This window comes from Hyaena hyaena, unplaced genomic scaffold (assembly GCF_003009895.1).
Source record: "Hyaena hyaena isolate Hyena2069 unplaced genomic scaffold, ASM300989v1 scaffold_14, whole genome shotgun sequence".
Taxonomy (NCBI): domain Eukaryota; kingdom Metazoa; phylum Chordata; class Mammalia; order Carnivora; family Hyaenidae; genus Hyaena; species Hyaena hyaena.
In genome coordinates this window covers 5,889,676-5,910,141 of record NW_024080646.1, presented here as the reverse complement: position 1 = coordinate 5,910,141, position 20,466 = coordinate 5,889,676, and the positions used below count along the sequence as shown (strand labels likewise).

At 34.8% G+C, this 20,466-nt stretch overlaps 1 protein-coding gene across 2 annotated transcripts in view; it reads right to left on the bottom strand.

Annotated features, from left to right (window-relative positions):
• Positions 1-668: 668 nt before the first annotated feature.
• ROCK1 (Rho associated coiled-coil containing protein kinase 1) overlaps positions 669-20,466 on the bottom strand; it is a 177,522-nt gene continuing 157,724 nt past the window's right edge. For both annotated transcript variants that reach the window (XM_039217786.1, XM_039217790.1), the window contains exons 26-33: positions 19,275-19,463; positions 17,984-18,143; positions 11,438-11,508; positions 11,147-11,235; positions 5,889-5,967; positions 5,468-5,729; positions 3,852-4,059; positions 669-2,221 (exon numbers count right to left, since the gene is read on the bottom strand). In XM_039217786.1, coding sequence (XP_039073717.1) covers positions 2,215-2,221; positions 3,852-4,059; positions 5,468-5,729; positions 5,889-5,967; positions 11,147-11,235; positions 11,438-11,508; positions 17,984-18,143; positions 19,275-19,463 — 1,065 coding nt within the window. In that variant the 3' untranslated portion in view covers positions 669-2,214. The remainder of the gene's footprint in view (positions 2,222-3,851; positions 4,060-5,467; positions 5,730-5,888; positions 5,968-11,146; positions 11,236-11,437; positions 11,509-17,983; positions 18,144-19,274; positions 19,464-20,466) is intronic.

The window sequence follows — 20,466 nt, the reverse complement described above, 5'->3', positions numbered from 1 at the left end:
GGTCTCAGCTCAGGCTTGCATGTGTAGTTCCATGCTCAGGTCTCCTTCTTAAACTAATTAGAATTGTTGTCTGCACTTTACTGGACCTTACAGAGCCAAACAACTGTATACTAACAATAAAGCAAGCAGCATGAGCTTCACATTCCTGACAGTTCTCCTATGCTCCTCTCCAAAATAAAGAGTGGCTAAGGGGGTGCTGAGCACGCAGTGGGTTTGGATTACATCTAAGGATCTGAAGTTTAGTATATTTGATTCTCTTATAAGGAGCACAAGAAAAATCTGCCAACTTTTGTTCTAGAGGGAGACATTACCTTTTATTATATTGGGTTGTAAGCAACCTGCCTTTCTCTTGACAGAGACATGATATTGTCCAAGGCTGTTCACTATACAAATAACTTTGGTAAAGATAATCTAGAATTAAGGCTGTCAGAGCCACTGCTCACAAGATGTGGAGAAATGCAAGGGACTTACAGAGAACTGTTTCCCAACAGACATTAGACAATTTTTCATTTCAACTGTAACAACTTGTTTTAGAGCCCAAACCAAATTTTCTTTTAAAAATTCACTTTAATCTAGTTACGGAATTTAACAAACATTGGTATACAGTCAGGGACTACTTTATAACAAGGTTTCTATTCATTTCAGCCATGAGAAAACACCAGTCATTATTAAAGGTATCCATCCATAAATTACTTTTATTTCTCATTAAATGAGCACAGAGTCATTAGCATATTAATAACAGATATGTTTATTATTACATATCCATCAGTGCGGCTTTCAATACCACTTGAAACATGCATATCATCCTAGAGACAAATCAGTTTTCCAGTGCTTCTTATTTGATACACATTACTGCAAAGCCATTATAAATTACTGAGGAGGTATTTGGTTAAAAAAATAAACAATAAATCATACTGCCCATATGAATCAACTCCTGTATAGGACAAGAGTTTAACAGTATTTATCTGGTAATTCCTATGTTAACTGGAAAACATCACAGATGTATTGTCATAATTTTATATTGATATAACCTACATATTTTGCAGAATTTTATAAAGTCATTCATTATTGTAGCAGGTAGTTTAATGCAAAGATTGTACTCAATTTATGAAAGTCCAACAAACCTCTAAATATTTTAAATTAAACCAATTATCAATGAAAAAAACCCACTGACACGTTTTTGAAAATACGTTCTTTTGAAATTTCTATATTTAGTCATGGCAGTAAAATAATTTTCAAATTAAGGCACTAAAAGGGCAATGCAACTCCCATTGAAAGTGTTCTAAGAATAATTTACATTTCAAACAGTGCATACATTTCTTATATGTTTGTTAACTTAATGTCTTTATCACTTAAAACCACAAAGAAATACATTATACAATTACAGAAATGATGTACCCCACAAAATGCTTTTAAAACTTGGGTTTTTTTTTTTTTTTTTTTTGTACAGTTAGTTCCTAATGTCTCTAGTAGTAAAATAACTCAATATGGCTTGGCAAAAATGCATAGATTAAATGTAAAAAAAAAAATGGTTTTTTGCCTTCTCCCATTCCCCAATCTATAAACGTGCTGAAACACATACAGTATTTTGTAAAGCATAATGTAAAATATTTATTCTCCATAAGTCCACCATGGGCAATCAAAGGTGAGGCTTTTAAATTCTACAGTGAGGGCACTGAAGTCAAGTGATGTCACTGTTTTCTTAAAATAGTTGTGTATAGTCTTACAAGAGCACAAAGACTGAAGTCATTTAAAAGAATTTCAGTTGTCTCATTTTGAGATATTTTCTTTACTCCTTCCATGAGCTGATCTTCATAGTGATTGGCCATTCCACTTGAAAGTGAAAGTCCCTTCCTCTCACTCATATGAGGAAAACTGTGTTCTATCATGATTGACAGGCGTTTTCTTAGAAATTCAAAAAGGCAGCACCTTTTTAAAAAAATATATCTACCTAAGCTTTCCCCCAACTGTACTTGCATTACATAGTAATAATTAACCTAATCTACCTGTAGGCAAACCCGCAATTGAAACAAAAAACAAAAAACAAAAAAACCCTCAGTGTGCTTTTGTGCCAAAGCAAGGACAGAATAACAGCAATCTTAACCCTGAAGCCTGTGATATTTGTGTCAAAGGAACAGCCTGTCTGCATGGTTAAAGAAGCCTGGTTTATCAGGTAGCATTCCACATGATTCCACAAGGCGTTAGGTCACATGGTTAACTGCTGCGGGGGGGGAAGAAAAAGAAAAAGTTGTAATTTAAGAAATATACTCAGGGGCACTTGGATGGCTCAGTCATCCAAGTTGGGCATCTGACTTCTGCTCAGGTCATGATCTTGCAGTCCACGAGTTCGAACCCCACATCAGGTTCTGTGCTGACAGCTCAGAACCTGGAGCCTGTTTCAGATTCTGTGTCTCCCTCTTTCTCTGCCCCTCCCCTGCTCATGCTCTGTCTCTCTTTCTCTCTCAGACATAAGTATACATTAAAAAACAAAAAAGAAATATACTCAGTTTAAAAATGCAAGAAACAAATATGGAGGGAAAGGTAAATATATATTACCTTTATGTGTAATTAATACCTAAATTTGGAAAACAGAAAAAGGAAAAATACACTTAGTATTATCTTCTTTCTGCTTCTACTCTATTTCAAACACATGGTATTTTTTTTGTTTTGCTTTTTACAAAGCTATAATTCAATTTTATATAATTTTAGATCCAGCTTTATCCTATACAGGAGAGAGGTGATATAAGATTTTACAGAAATAAGTCAGGAGTGGGGTGATAATACACTCAAGTAGTATAGAGGGTGAAGAATATGGAAGGTATAATGTCTAAGTAGGCATTTCCAAAGAGTTAGACTTGGTTATTAATAGGGACTGAAGAAATGGGATGAATGAAACATGGTTTTGGGGCATCTGGGTGGCTCAGTCAGTTAAACTTCTGGCTTCAGCTCAGGTCATGATCTCATGATTCTTGAGTTTGAGCCCCACGTCAGGCTCTGTGCTGACAGCTCAGAGCCTGGAACCTGCTTCAGATTCTTTGTCCCCCATCTCTCTCTGTTCCTCTCCTGCTTATGCTCTCTCTGTCTCTCTCTCAAAAATAAATAAAGATTAAAAAAAGTTTTTTTTAAAATGTTTTTAAGTCTGCTTGGATGACTTGAGTGATATCAGCAAAGATACAAATCAGTGTTAGGTCTCAGTTCTAGATTAAAATGTTCTTCTTAACACAGGGGTTACACTCCAGGAAAGTTAGTATTTGGTATAGGATAAAAAACATAGGCTTTAGAACTAGATAAAAATAAAAATAGGTTTCAACCCTGACTGTGCCACTAGCTGTGTGATCTTGCTCAAGTGGCTTGATTCCTCTGAGCCTCATTTATGTACAAAAATGTATGAGAACTTAATGAGATATCATCACCCCTTTTCCAGGGAGGGTTTAAATATGTCTTGCAATTATTATATCATATAAATATTTTGAAAAAATTCTATCAAAATCAGGTAAAAATACATAGAAGGGGGATATTTAACTGGGAAGTTTATTTGCAACACCATTTTCACTGATAATACCAAGTAATTTTGATTGAAAAAACAACCACAAGTAGTTTAAAACGTTAAGGCTAAGTATGTGCCATGTATACCAACCAAGATAGTGAAATCTGACATGGCCCTGGAACTAAATATGAAGTTTAAAATTATTATTAACTTCAAACAGGAATCAAACTAATTTGTGAAGTCATTTCATGTCATATATAAAATGATGCCCTCGATGGGGAAAAGAACAATTAGATTTTAGATTTTAATAAATATTAACCAATCACTTTCACATTGTCAGAAAGGTTAACAGTGCAATCCTTACCTAGTTTTTCCAGATGTATTTTTGGCCACTTTTCGGAAAGACTGATTTGCAGTGGATCTTGTGGAAAGTGTTCGCGGGGATGCACGAACAAAACCAGATGGTGGATTCTTAGGGATCTTCTTCACCAAATGTGTTACCCATTTTTTTTGTTCATCCTGAGAACATGCTAACAGCAGCATATCTCTTGCTGATGTTACATCATAACTGACTGTTAAAACCAAAAAAGATACAATTAAAGTCATACAGGGGCATCTGGGTGGCTCAGTCAGTTGAGCATCAGACCCTTGATTTCAGCTCTGGTCTTGATCTCATGGTTTGTGTGATTTAGCCGTGTACTGGGTTCCATGCTGACAGTGCAGAGTCTGCTTCAGATTCTTTCCCTCTCCTTCTCTCTCCGCCCCTCCCTGGCTCGCGTGCACATGTGCTATCGCAGAAGAAATAAACATTTAAAAAAACAGAAAAAATAGGGGTGCCTGGGTGGCTCAGTTGGTTAAGCGTCCGACTTCGGCTCAGGTCGTAATCTCACGGTTCATGGTTCGAGCCCCACATCAGGCTCTGTGCTGACAGCTAGCTCAGAGCCTGGAGCCTGTTTCGGATTCTGTGTCTCCCTCTCTCTCTGACCCTCCCCTGCTCACACTGTCTTTCTCTCTCTCTCTCAGAAATAAATAAAACATTTAAAAAATTTAAAAAAAATAGAAAAAATAGAGTCATACAGTAAGCATATAAAATGGCCCTACTGAATGCATAATTTTGTAAGTGCCTAAAATTTTAAAAGCTTTACTATGCTTAATTAAGCTTGGACAATATCTCTCCTTAATTAAGCCTGAAAATTTAAAAAGAAGACATTAATCACAAACTATTAAGAAAAATAAAGTAATAAAAGAAATAACAATAACAAAAAGTGGAAGTGAAACAAATTAATGTATTTTTAGAACTTAAGTTTCTTATTTAAAATAGCTATTGCCTATATTCTTTCCCTCAAGCTACTCTTTCTAAACTAGAAGGTACTTCTTTATGACCCTGTATGTTGGTCCAGGCAGTGAAAACCAGACAAACAGAAAACAAGCAGAAGGCAAAAATTTAAGGAGGAATAATATAGTGGAACTCACCTATAGCTCTTCTCTCCAATTTAGAGTAATTTCTTAAAGTTTTTTTTTTTTTTTTTTTTACAAGGGCACAATTCTCCTTAAAAACATTATGTGCAAAGCTGGATTTGTAGCTGTGAAATGACAGCTACATGTTGCTCCACTAGTGTCAAAATACTACTTCTTATAATCTCTTTTTAACTTGGTATAGAAAATGTTACATTTGAAGAAATTATTATTATTATTATTATTTTTAATGTTTTATTTATTTCTAGGAGAAAGAGAGACAGCGTGAGCAGGGGAAGGTCAGAGAGAGAGGGAGTCACAGACTGAAACAGGCTCCAGGCTCTGAGCTGGCAGTCAGCACAGAGCCCGACGCGGGGCTCGAACCCATGAACCGCGAGATCATGACCTAAGCGAAAGCCGGACGCCCCACCGACTAAGCCACCCAGGCGCCCCAGAAGAAATTATTTCAGTGGGACTTAATTTTCTAATTTGTTATAAACTGTAAAAGTAATTTTTATGCCTTACCTTTACATGGAGAAATTAAGTCCTCTTTCTTATCTAAGTGATCTCTGTGGCACTTAACATGGCATCTTCGACATTCTAGGGCAGGAGGTGGCTTAAAAACATGCCAGAGAGGTTTGGCACAGGCCTCACAGTTGGCGGGAAAGTGGTAGAGTGTAGGAATGAACTCATGGCCTTTATGGTTTTGAAAATTAGTCTTTTCAGCTTGTTGTACTGGTTCCATCTCTACATCTTTTCTACATTCACCTTCATTTGCATATAGAATCTACATTCAGGAATGGTAAAAGGAAGATTTTAAAAAGTCTTAATTTGTACATATAAGTTTCAAACTATAAAAAAACATTGGTGTTTTTGTATACTTCACAAAATGCATTTAGTCCTTAATTAAAAGATCTTCTAAAATTAGAATTTAAAGGTTTTTTACCTGGAATATTTTAGGAATTTCTTCAGTTTCAGCTCTGTAAACATCTCCTTGGGTTACAGGTCGAACGTGAAACAATTTACTAAGATGAAAATAAGTATGACATAAACTATTAAACTCATTTACAGTAAAAGACAAACATTTCATTGAAGAGGACATGCAGGTGGCAAATAAGCACATTAAATGATGTTCAACATCGTTAGTCATTAGAGAAATGCAAATTAAAATCACCATAGGCATCACTACACACCTATCAGACTTTAAAAACTAAAAATAGTAATAATATCAAATACTGATGAAGATGCAGAGAAACTAGATCACTCACACAACTGTAGTAGAAATGTAAAAACTGCAGAGCCACTTTGAAAACCAGCATGGCTGTTTCTTACAAAACTAAATAAACATAAACTTAACATATAACCCAGCAACTGAATTCCTGGGCCTTTATTCCATAGAAATGAAAATTTATATTTACATAAAAACTTGTACATGAACGTTCAGATAAGCTTGATTTATAAGAGCCCAAACCTGAGAACAGCCCAAATGAATGGTTAAACGCTGTGGTACATTCATATCATGGAATACTACTCAACAAGAAAGAGGAACAAACGATAACTTGGATGAATCTCAAGAAAATTATTCTGTGTGAAAAGAGACAGAGGTTCTCTTTTCAAAGTTCAAAGGTTACAAACTATTTGGTTCCATTTATATGACCATGCTTGAAAACACAAAATTATAGAGGTGGAAAACAAGATTACAGATGGGGGCAGAAAAGGCACTTGTTTTGGCTACAAAGGATAGCATTATGGTTCCCTGTGATGGAACTGCTCTGTATTTGGTGGTGATCATATGAATCCATAGATGTGATAAAGACATATAGAATGGAAAGAAGTAAAACTATCATTATTTGGAGATGATGCGATTACATTTGTAGAAAAGCCCTATGGAATCCACCAAAAACCCAATAAAACTGGTTAATAAACAAGATTAGTGGATTCAAGATCAATATATAAAAATAAATAGTACTGGAATAACCAGATATCCACATGGAAAATACACATGCACATACAAAACTAACTTCAACTGCAACCTCTTACCATACACAAAAATAAATTTTGAGATTAATCATAACTTAATGGGTGGCGGCACAGTCAGTTAAGCGTTTGACTTTGGCTCATGATATTGTAGTTCATGAGTTCAAGTCCCGCAATGGGCTCTGTGCTGACAGCTTGGAGCCTGGAACCTGCTTCAGATTCTGTGTCTCCCTCTCTCTCTGTACCCTATCCTTGACCCCAGCCCCACTCACATTCTGTGTCTGTAAAATAAATACACCCTAAAAAAATTTTTTTTTAAATCATAACTTAAATATAAAGCCTAGAAAAAGAAAGCTCCTAAAAGAAGACAGAGAATATATTCACCTTGGAGGCAAAATTTCTTGGACTACAAAAGGCTATCTTTTAAAAATTAATACATGTTTCCATTAAAAGACACCATAAAGAAAATGAATAGGCAAGCCACAGATTAGGAAATATTTGCACTATTTCTGATATAGAACTCATATCCAGAATATATATACAGAACTTTTACAGGGCCACCGGCGGGGTGGCTCAGTTGGTTAAGCTTCTGACTTCAGCTCAAGTCACGATCCTGCAGTTCATCAGTATGAGCCTTGTATCAGGCTCTGGGCTGACAACTCAGAGCCTGAAGCCTGCTTCAGATTTGTGTGTGTCTCTCTCTCTCTGTCCCTCCCCTGCTTATACGCTGTCTCCCTCTCAAAAAAAAAAAAAAAAAATTAAAAACACATTAAAAAAACTTTTACAAATCTATCTTATAAAAGACAAGCAATCCAACTAAAAATGGGCAAAAGACATGGAAATATTTAAGATACACAAATGGCCAATGAACACCTGAAAAGATTTTTGTTATCATTAGTAATGGGGGAAAATACAAGTTAAGACAATAATGAGCTAGCATTTCACATTCATTAGAATAGTTAAAATGTTAACTACACTGGAATTAAAATGAAAAAATAAAAATAAAAAAGAACAGCATAAATCAAAGACTGATAGCACCATAAGATGGTGAAAACATGGAACTGAAATTCATATACTGCTGGTGAGCATAACACAGTGTAACTATTTCTGAGGACTATTTGGTAGATTTTTAAAAGATTAAACGCAGATTTATTCAATACTCAGGATTCCACTAAGTAATTACACATGAAAAAATGAAAACATAAATCCACCAAAAGAATGTTCATAACAGTCTTATTTATAATAACTCCTAACTGAAAGCAATCCTAATGTTCATCAACAGAAAAATGGATAAACAAATTGAGATATATTAATTCAATGAAATACCACTCAGCAATAAAAGGAACAGACACTGATACACATAGCAAAACACTATGCTGGGTAAAAGATGCCAGGCACAATGATTCCATTTATATGAAGCTCCAGGAGAGGCAAAACTCAGTAAAAGAATTCAGATAAACTTTTTTTTCCCCCTGAGGAAATGGTATAAGTGGGCTTTCTAGGATGATGGAAATATTCTTTATTTTGTAATGGGTAATGATTACATGGGTGTTTTAACTGTCAAAAGAACAGAACACTTATGATGTATGCATTTTATAAAAATTATACTTCAATAAAAAGGTAAAACAACAGACTTTCATAAATCTGAAAGCATTTAACTTAGCTGAAAGATGATGTCTCCAATATTAGTATTTATGTATTGTTCCACTTAAGTTGGTCATTTAAATGTTTAAAACCAATACTTCTTCAAAAAATAAGGAAATCAAAACAGTATGGTACTGGTACAAAAACAGACACATAGATCAGCAGAACAGCATAGAGAGCCCAGAAATAAACCCATGCTTTGATGATTGATTAACCTACAACAAAGGAAGCAAGAACACAAAACAGGTAAATGTCTCTTCAACAAATGGTGCTGGGAAAACTAGACAGCTACACGCAAAACAAAAACAAAAACAAAAACAAAAACAAAAAAACCGGACTACTTTCTTACACCATACACAAAAATAAACTTCAAATGGATTAAAGACTTAAAAGTGAGACCTGAAATCACAAAACTTCTAGAAGAAAACATAAGCGGTAATCTCTTTGATAAAGTCAAAGATTTTTTCTACATATGTCTCCTTTGGCAAGGGAAACTAAACCAAAATTAAATTATTAGGACTACACCAAAATGAAATGCACAACAAAAGAAACCAACAAAACAAGCCATCAACCTACTGAATGGGAGTAGATATTTGCAAATGATTATGTAATAAGTTATATAAAGAACTTATACAATTCAACACCAAAAAACTCCCAAAGAATCCAATTTGAGAATGGGGAGAGGACATGAGCAGACATTTTTCCAAAGAAGACATACAGATGGCCAACAGACACATGAAAAGATGCTCAACATCAGTAACCATCCGGGAAATGCAATTTGAAAGAATAATGAGAGAACATCTTATATCTGTCAGAATAGCTAGAATTAAAAATATAAGAAATAACAAATGTTGGCAAGAATGTGAAGAAAAAGGAACCCTTGTGTTGGTGGGAATGTATGCTGGTGCAGCCACTATAGAAAACAATATAAAGGTTTTTCAAAAAATTAAAAATAGAATTATCATATGATCCAGTAATTCTACTACTGGGTATTTATCTAAAGAATACAAAAACACTAATTTGAAGGAATATATACAACCCCTATGTTTATTCTACCATTATTTATAATTGCCAAGATATGAAAACAACACAAACACCCATTCGTAGGTGAAAAGAGTATTACTCAGCCATAAAAAAGAATGAAATCCTGTTATTTGCAACAGCATAGATGGACCTTGGATCTAGAAGGTATAATGCTATGTGAGCTAGGTCAGTCAGAGAAAGACAAATACCCTGTTTCACTCCTAAGTGAAATTTAAGAAACAAATGAACAATAACAAAAAAGACAAAAAACCAGACTCTTAGAGAACAAACTGATGGCTACCAGAAGGGAGGTGGGTGGGGCGATGAGTGAAATAGGTGAAGGGGATTAAAATTATACATATTATGAGGAGCGCTGAATATACACGGAATTGCTGACTCACTATATTGCACACCTGAAACATAACACTGTATGTTAATTATACTTGAAAAAAAGAAAAAAATGGGAAATAGAATTTGAGAACCCTCTGGTAGCTGCTCAATTCTTTTTATATTCTAGGTATAATTGATTTCACACATGTTTAATTACAAAGGAATGTCAACACTTTAAGTTTATATTTTTCATAAATAGCACCCATCACATTTCACTTTGAATTTATATTTTGTTGCATGTTTGACCCTTTTCTACCACTTGTATGTAAGCTCCTTAAATATGGAACTGTCTTACTCATCCTTGTACAATCTATAGCCCTCATGATGATACAGACAGCAGTGCTTAAGAAATGGTTTCAGATGGGGCGCCTGGGTGGCTCAGTTGGTTAAGCGTCCGACTTCAGTTCAGGTCATGATCTCATGGTTTGTGGGTTTGAGCCTAGCATCGGGCTCTGTGCTGATAGCTAACTCAGAGCCTGGAGCCTGTTTCCGATTCTGTCTCTGTCTCTGTCTCTGCCCTTCCCCCACTCATGCCCTGTTTCTCTCTGTCTCAGTAATATATAAAAACATAAAAAAAAAAGAATGAATGCAGGGGAAACATCCTAAGCTTAGTAAAGGCCTCTGTGACCTAATATTAAAAGCAAAAGATATATTTATATATCCTTAACAATGACTGCATAATCATATACAGTACTTTTGGAAATGCTCTCTGAACTTAAAAATCAATAAACATTTGAAATAAAAAAATTGTCTTTAGAATACATGAATCAGCTATGTAAAATTCCCCCTCTTCCATTTTGATAAAGATTTAATATGAAATTTTATTCTTTTATTTTTATTAAAATTTTTTTAAAAGTTTATTTATTTTGAGAGAGTGAGGGAGGAACAGAGGGGGGCAGGGAGAGAAAATCCCAAGAAGGCTCTACACTGTCAGCACAGAGCCTGATGTGAGCCTTGAACCCATGAACTGATCATGACCTGAGCTGAAATCAAGAGTTGGATGCTCAACCAACTGAGCCACCCAGGCTCCCTAATATGAAGTTTTAAAATTTGTTAAGAAAAGCAGGTAATATCATTTAAATAACAAAATATGAACTAAATTGTAAGTCTATAAATAATTATCATAAAATAACACCCAACTGATTTAAAATTCAACCAAAGACAACTTACTCTATGTCCAATACCATGGATGGATTAGATTGTTCCTTATCTTGCTCATCATTATAGAATAAAATTTTTTTGCTGCTTACTACAACATACTGAAATGAGAAAAACAGGGGAAGATATATAAGAGCAATAGCAACTTGGTTTAAAATGATAAACACAACACTTGTCATTTACGTCTAAAGTATATTGTATTAATCTTAGATTAATACTAATAATAAAGCATAATACAAGTTCTATGCTTTGAAAGTAAAATATATAACAGAATATCAATTAGAAAAAATGAGGCATATATACCTGTTTCTTCCAGCCATATCGTTTGATATTTCCTCTATTTGGTATTGAAAGCCAACCTTCAATTCTTGACTCTAGGAGGGAAAGAATATGTAGTATTCAGCCTTAAGTAGTAATAAGAGGAAAAGCTATTACAAGTTGTTTGATGGCATGCAGCAACAGGCATTTGAACACAGCTAAATGAATAAGTGCTACAATTTGCTCTTCCATGCTTCAATCACACAAATCAACTGTAATGGGCATACAAATATTGCAGAAAGAAATTCCAAGCCACCTTTCCCATAAAATTAACATTTAGTACTCAATTATAAAAGTATGAACTAAAACAATACCCTTTAGAGCCAGGCAAGACTGGAATGGATTGCAGCTTAAATGGGATACGATACAGAAGACTTTAAATATAATTTAACACTTATAAAACTATTTAGCAAAATAAAAAATGCAGCAAGTGGAACAAATCAGAGCAATGATTTACACAAGAAAGAGCAGGCAAAAGTACAGAGAGGTGTCCTATTACTCACAGAAGATAAGAATAGAAGATAAATAAATAAGGAATGCAGGCAGAATCAACTAGATATAAAGAATAAGAGACAAGCATTTTATTTGTTTTCTTAGCACAATATTCTAATAAACGTTTTGGTAAAACATCTATAATAATTTCATAAAATTGCTGAAATTTGGTTGAGGGGGCACATAATTCTAGTGTTAAGTCCAACTGCAATTCTTTCCTAACTAAAGAGGTATAAAGAAAGACTTTAAGTTTGTGATACCAGAACTTAATAAATAGCCCAAAAACACAGAATTGAGTTGGTCAGCTGCTATTACTTTAACCAGTTTGTGCATACCAGAAATTCCTTGACTAATACAATCAAGGCATTTAAAAATAAATATTACTGTTTAAATACAATTAATGTTTATGAGAAATAGCTGGAGGAAAAAGATGATTGTTAAAAATCATTCTTTTTATCAGGTTAGAGATAAGAGAATTTAATTGTTTTCTACAGCGGTCTTATATTTGAAACACAAAAAAATTTAACCAATTTTCAAGTACAATGCTTAAATGATGACCCTAACAGGAATATGTAATGCCTTTCCCCACATAACTTAAAGGCTGTAAAACATATAAGTCTTAGAGTAATTGTAACAATAGGTAACATTTACTGAACATTTGTTTGACATGTGCTTTCCAAGTAATATCTCACATTTAATCTATGTATATTATACTCCTATGAATAAAGGCTAGTATAGATTCTACAATCATTTTCCATTTTCAAATGAAAAACACCAAAGCTTAGACGGTAAACTGACTTGCCCAAGGTCATCAGTAACTATCTTTATCAGGAACTATCAAAGCTATAGTTTACCCTGGCAGGCTAATTTCTGAGTTTCTGTTCCTAGAACACAATGCTATTCTGTCCTTTAACTAAAAAGCTTTACAGTTAATTGAATTGGGAGTAATATTATTCTTGTTTCAACTTCTTCCGTGTACCTAATGTTCTTTGCTTTTGTTACTCCTCTTCATCTAAGTTGTAGTTGTTAAGGTGGAGAAAATGAGAAAACTCAGCTCAAAACAATCCTTCTCTTTTCCCAACTACTCCCAGCAACTTCTTAGTGGCTATTACTTAGTTCATCAATAATTATTTTGTCTCCTTAAGTAGTTCCTTGGTAAGTTCTGTAAGATCAGGGACCATATCCTAACACTATTTTAATATACTCCAAGGCATCTGACACACAGGGTAGGTAGGCACTTGATATATATTTGTTGATTATTTTACAGTTCTGCTTTCCCCCCCAACTTTGTCAGTTAAAGCTACCCTTTGTAAATAATGGTTTAAAAACCAAAGGGCAGTTTTAGGGGCACCTGGGTGGCTCACTTGGATAAGTGTCCAACTTTGGCTCAGGTCATGATGTCATAGATCGTGAGTTCGAGCCTGTCAAGCTCACCGCTATCAGCCTGTCAGGGCAGAGCCCGCTTTGGATCCTCTGTCCCCCTCTTTCTGCCCCTCCCCTGCTTGTACTCCTTCAAAAATACACATTAAAAAAAATCCAAAGGACAGTTTTACATTAAATAACATGCAGAAGGTTGCTAATCACTCACAAATATTCTTACAAAAGCAACAAGTTTTGTTAGGAAAATTTTCCTTCAGTGTGCTCCAAACTGCAGCTCTTACTCCTATTTAATTCCTCACAGAAAAGATGTGTAAGACATCAAAATTTTGGCCTTTATACAAAATTGTATATGCCAAAATACCCACACCCCAGTTATTTCTCTTATGAGAATCAATGCCAAAAATATTTATGCTTTATAACTCTAGGTTTGGATTAATCTGCTAGTGTTTCTTTAATATATTTTCAATGGATTGTTGTAGGTTATGACTTTATCTGTCATTTCTGTGTTTCTAAAGAAATTTTGTATATCAAAGGCATTTTATGAATCAAATAAGCTCAATTTTATATTTGTTCTCATTTAAATTAAATGAAGAAATTTGGAACTCAAAAAAATATATAATATATATATTTTTAGGTTTTTTTTAAAATGTTTATTTTTAAGAGAGACAGAGTGGAAGTGGGGAAGAGGCAGACAAAGAGGGAGACATGGAATCTGAAGCAGGCTCCAGGCTCTGAGCTATTAGCACAGAGCCCAATGCAGGGTTCAAACCGACAAGCCATCAGATCATGACCTGAGCCAAAGTTGGACACTTAACCAACTGAGCCATCCAGGCATCCCTGGTTTTCACCAATTTAAAACAATAGTGTTATAGAAGAGAAGTTTAGTTTTTGCTTCTGGTGCATTCCCTTCACAGAAGCAGATGAACTAAGTTCAGGGACAAATTAAAAAATACATCCTAGCTTTTCCTTTGTTTACTTACTCCCATCTTAGATACAAGTTAACATATTAGTCACATATACATATGTAGTAATCTGAAAATAAAATGGTTTAAATCCCATCTTTTCCATCACAAACACAGAAATCAGCTTTTACAGATTAAAAACTGTTTAGGACCTCTAACTAGATTATCATCAATAATATGCTATAAAAGTATAAAGTACAAAAACAACTTGGCTCCAGGTTTTATGTAAAGCAATTTTAACTTACAAAAAAATTTAGACATGTATTATTGCAAATCAGCAATTGACTCCTTTACCCAAATAAGAGACATAGAGGCTAACTATATATAAATCGATAGCCAATACAGTCAGCTTAAATATCAAAGTTAACTGCTGAAGACACCAAAGTTTACTTGGATAAACACATACTGCTTAAGAAACAGAGCTAAGGAACCATCCCCAAATATTTTAATTATATTCAGAAGTGATATAAAAATGAAATTAATGCTCAAGAATTCAAATGTATAATCTCAAAATCACTGATTAGATTTGGGCAAGTTGGAAGTTCTCATATACTCAAATACTTGGAAACACACCAAGAAACCCACATTTACAGGTTTAAATTACAAAGACAGATAAAGCTAGATGGAAAGAGAATGAGGCAGATAACCCATAAGAGATAATGAATATTAGAGTATTTGATACCAAGTGTTTTTTCCTAGTGCTTCATCTACTTTTACATTCTTTTCAGATTAATAGGTCAATAGTTCCAAAACAAGGAAAGAGAAAGAACAAGAGAGTTATCACATTGCCTTTTTGTCATTTAGGCAATAGGCAAATCTTACTTAAGCTGTAAACTTTGTATTTACACAGTGTGCTACACCACAACCTGCCATAGAACCGAAAGGAGGATGAAGGCATAAAAGAATTATAATAAAAGTGATTTAAGAACTTCAAAAGGTTGTACGACAGATAATTTCTTTTCTAAGCTTTTTAGAATTGGGAAACAGGAGAGATTGCATCTACTTTAGGACAAGTAGAGGCTGAGCTCTAGATATACAAGATAATTAAATGAGAATTTTTATAATGAATGATGAAATCTAAAACTAAGTCATATTATCGGTTCATCTACCCAACTACCTAAAAACACTCATCTCACTGAATATAATCCATATTTCAAAAGGTCTTTATTTTAACTTTTCAGTAAATGTATTCTAGTCAAAGTTCTCCCTTTTTCAGTCTGTAGTTAAATTTTCTAAAATTAAAAAAAATTTTTTTAATGTTTATTTTTTAGAAAAGGACAGAGTGTGAGCGGGGGAGGGGCAGAGAGAGACGGGAGACAGAATCAGAAGCAGGCTTAAGGCTGAGTTGTCAGCACAGAGCCTGATGTGGGGCCCTGAACTCAGGAGCTGTGAGATAATGACCTGAACCAATGGCGCTTAACCAACTGAGTCACCCAGGCGTTCCTCTGCTGATTGATTCTTCTTTTTTAATTTTTTTAAATGTTTTATTTATTTCTGAGAGAAAGAGAGAGAGACAGCGTGAGCAGGGGAGGGTCAGAGAGAGAGGGAGATACAGAATCTGAAACAGCCTCCAGGCTCTGAGCTGGCAGTCAGCACAGAGCCTGACACGGGGCTCGAACCCACAAATTGTGAGATCATGACCTGAGCCAAAGTCGGATGCTTACCTGACCAAGCCACCCAGGCACCCCTCTGCTGACTGATTCTTAAGTGTACTTAAGATTCAGGATTCTGAAATCTAAACGGATCTCTAACTTACGTCAGCCAATCAAACCATCTGATAATCCTCTGAATTGGTTTTCCTGAATGGAAGATAAAACTCATCACCTTCCTCACTCTTTAGATATCCCTGAAATTTATCATTCAATTAAAATTTTTTTCTAAATAGTATTTACCAATAATGGATCAGTCTCTGAAATGTTTAACCTAATAAAAAGGAAACCAAGATACACATAATAAGACATCATTATAACCAAAGTTAAAGGGGAAGGGGTAGAATATAGATAAAAAAAAAAACCTGGATAGGATATTTAACTTTCACTAAATAGAAAGAATCCCTGAACTCAAGCCACAATTTCAGTTCAACAACTGAAAGAATGTAGCCAAACACTCCTAAAAGTCATACTCTGATGATTAAATCTAACTTTTGAAAGCTTTTCAAACAACAGCTGAAGCAAGAGGTTCTTGTTAAATCCAAAGTGATCCTCTGATAAAGGACATGCACCTACAAGATTCTGAGGAGGCAGGAGGTTTCAGAGAACCAAAAATGGGAAAAGAGAAGGAATTCCTTGACCATTGTAGTAATAAATTTTACTCTATGCCCTTTGGAGAGATCTGATTTTGGGCTAGAAAAGACATAAAAGGAGGAGGGCAGGGATTACATGGTATATAAGTAAGAGTTGAATTCACTTCTCACTTTGAGTCTTACTTTCTTGACCAAGAACAATAACAACATTTTCTAAGTAGTCTATTAAGTTTTTATATCAAATTCTCAAAAAATAGTATTAGTTAAAATAGAATCCCTGTAATATAAAACATGCTGCTTCATAAATATCTTACTATTAACACATTATTAAGGAAATACACAAATTAAAATCAATTTCCAAGTTTATGACCATGCAAACAAAATTTCCAAAACCTTTAACTAAGAATAGGTAGTAGTATTACAGGGGGCGCCCGGGTGGCTCAGTTGATTAAGAGTCTGACTTGGGCTCACTCAGGTCATGATTTCACAGTCCATGGTTTTGAGCCCTGTATCAGGTTCTGTACTGACAGCTTAGAATCTGGAACCTGCTTCAGATAGTGGGTCTCCCTCTCTCTCTCTGCTCCTCCTTTGCTCTCACTCTGTCCCTCTCTCTCTCAAAAATAAACATTAAAAAAATTTAAAAAAGAATATGCAACAGTATGTCAAGTTTGTGTGTGTATCTTTTAAATTTATATCTTTAACATTTGTAATGCATATTTTAATATTTATAACCTATTCACTTCTAAATCAAATCTGTGTTTTGTGTATTGCTTATCTCTGTTAAACACATAAAAGTACTATAACTTATCTGACAATAAACCCAAGATTTTTAATTACTTCTCAACTGGATTTAAAAAAAAAAAAGGACATAGAAAAAGTCTGAAATCCTAGATACTCACTTTTGCTTTTATGTGACTCTCTGCCCCTTCAGTGCATGTCTCAATCCCTTATATCTATTTCTCTAAATTTGAAGCTTAAAGTCTGACCAAAGTTTATCCACTAATACTTTAGAAAGGTCTCTACTTAGGCTGCTATGGTTCTGATTATTAAGTACAGTTCTTAGTTTCTGCACAGAAATACACAAAAACAAAAAACCCCACATAACATTAATGAGCTGCTACTCATGAAAACACATAATTTTCTTTAAATAGTGAGAGTATAAGCAGCAGCTCCAACTTTCACCATGCAGTTAGGCTGTTTTTGGTTCATAAAGTTCTTCAGATTTCTATTCAGGTAGAGCCTCTCAGGATTATTTTAAGAGCCTAAAATTCCTTTTGACTGTTTTTATTCTATAAAATGCAAACATAATCAGACTTTGACTAACAGAAGCATAAATTTCTTCTTAAGTATCCATGGGGAAAAGAAAATGACAAGGAGAAACCTAAATGAAAGAAACATACATTAATTTCTGTGACATTTAAGCAAACCTGAATGAAATAACAGAAATATTCTTACCTGGAAGGTTTCCATCAGTTTCATCAGCACTAGGAAAACTGGTAACACTTGTAGAATCCGAAAGGTCCAAAAGTTTAGCACGCAATTGCTCAATATCACTCTCTTTGCTAGCCAACTGCATCTGAAGCTCATTCTTATGTGTACATTCTTCTACCAATTGCTATTTTTGAAAAATACCAAAATAACATTAAAAAAATCAAAATCAAATTTCCAACATTAAAAGTTAAGAATTAATGGAACTATAAAGAACCCCAAACTGCTAATACTAAAAAATTAGTGTAAACTTCATGAACGTTTACTACCACAGATTTTGATACAATTGTAAAAATGCAACTTCTCTTCCTCAGTTAATACATTGCTTGGTAAACTCCTTTTCTCCTTGCTTTCAAAACATTTTTTGTTTTTATTTAAAAATTTTTAAATGTTTTATTTCTAAGAGAGAGAGAGACAGCGTGAGCAGGGGAGGGTCAGAAAGAGAGGGAGATAGAGAATCCAAAGCAGGCTACAGGCTCTGAGCTAGCTGTCAGCAGAGAGCCCGACTCAGGGCTCGAACCCACAAGTGGTGAGATCATGACCTGAGCCCAAGTCGGACACTTAACCAACTAAATCAACCAGGCACCCCTGTTTTTATTTTTTAAATGTAAAGAATCAAAACACAAAAACCAAACACTTGTTAGAACAATAGGAAATGCTTTTACGACTCCAAATGAAACAGTTTAAAAAATATGGAAAGCTTCTCAGGATGGTAAAACCATAAATGACAGAGTCAGTACTTATATCCAAGTCAATCTAGGACCAAACACCATGTTCTCAATTTTGTGCTATTAACAGGCCAGGAAATATAAAAAAAATTTTGAGTTTGATATTTTGATTTCAGAAAAATGAGTCCTGATTAGAGAAAACAAAAAATCTACAATACTTCAAATCCTCTAACTTAACTGTAGTTAACACTATACCAGTCATATCTCAATTTTAATCAAAAAACAAAGAGGCAAACCTTTTTGTTTTAATTTTCTCAAAGGAGCATCTCTAATTAAGCAAAAGGTAATAGGTAAAATTATCATGGTTAATAGGCAATGGAGTACCATTCTAGTTCTTCAAGATCATGGTTCATATTGGAATAATAATGATCAAACTGCGGAAAAGTATACAACTGAATATGCATTTTTATACTAAAAATATGTAGAGAAGATCAATAGATAATAAGTATAAACAGAAATAACAAATTCAGAAAATAATCCTACACACACACACACACACACACACACACACACACACACACACACCCTACCGCTTGCATGTCGTTCAGTTCCTTCTGATGTTTCACCACCATCTGGTTGAATTTCTCTCTTTCTTGATTGAGTTCCAGTTGAAGCTTTCGATTTTCCTTTTCTTTCTTTCTCAAATCTTGTGTATTAGCTTTCTTTCTATCAATTTTAAAATCCTTCCGATTCATTATTTCTGCCAACTTGTTAACAGCCTATTCAAATATTAAAATATCATTAAATAAAGATCTATGTTGGAACCATCTGATTTAAATCTCCACTAAAAGTGTATTTTCTTACTCAATATCAGGAAGGACTATTCTGTGCTAAAAAATCAGAAGAACCTACTAAGGTTGGAGCATAACTGGTAGCACAAGTAACTATTATTGTTTTATCTCATTGTTCAAATTTAAGAAGCAGACAGACTTGTAAAAATCCATTTGTTGTTCAATAATTATTCAGCAATTATACTGTATATAGGCACTTTGATAGGCACTAGATATAAAAACAGAAAATACCGCTATGCCTCATACCTGACAACCCAGACAAGCAAGCATTACAGTACAGAGTGGTAAGTTAAAAGAGGCTAACAAAGGTGCTATGGGAGCAGTACCAAACTGAGACCTGGGGAAGTCATGGATGGCTTCCTGGTGTACCTGCATGTGCCCACGTATGTTTCTTTCTTTCTTTTTTTAACATTTTCTTTTTCTTTTTTTTAATTTATGAGAGAGTGAGAGAGACAGTGTGAGCAGGGGAGGGTCAGAGAAAGACGGAGTCACAGAATTCGAAGCAGTCTCCAGGCTCTGAGCTAGCTGTCAGCACAGAGCCCGTTGTGGGGCTTGAACCCATGAACAGTGAGATCACGACCTGAGCCGATGTCGGACGCTTAACTGACTGAGCCACCCAGGTGCCCCATCAGGTATGTTTCTCAAAAAGACAAATAGGAGTTGGATAAGAAAAGAAGAAGTAGTATTAAAGAGATGCATCAAGGGGCGCCTGGGTGGCTTAGTCGGTTAAGCGTCCGACTTTCGCTTAGGTCATGATCTCGCGGTTCGTGGGTTCGAGCCCCGCGTCGGGCTCTGTGCTGACTGCCGGCTCAGAGCCTGGAGCCTGTTTCAGTCTGTGACTCCCTCTCTCTCTGACCCTCCCCTGCTCACGCTGTCTCTCTCTCTCTCTCTCCTAGAAATAAATAAAAAAAAAAAAAAAAAAAAAAAAAAT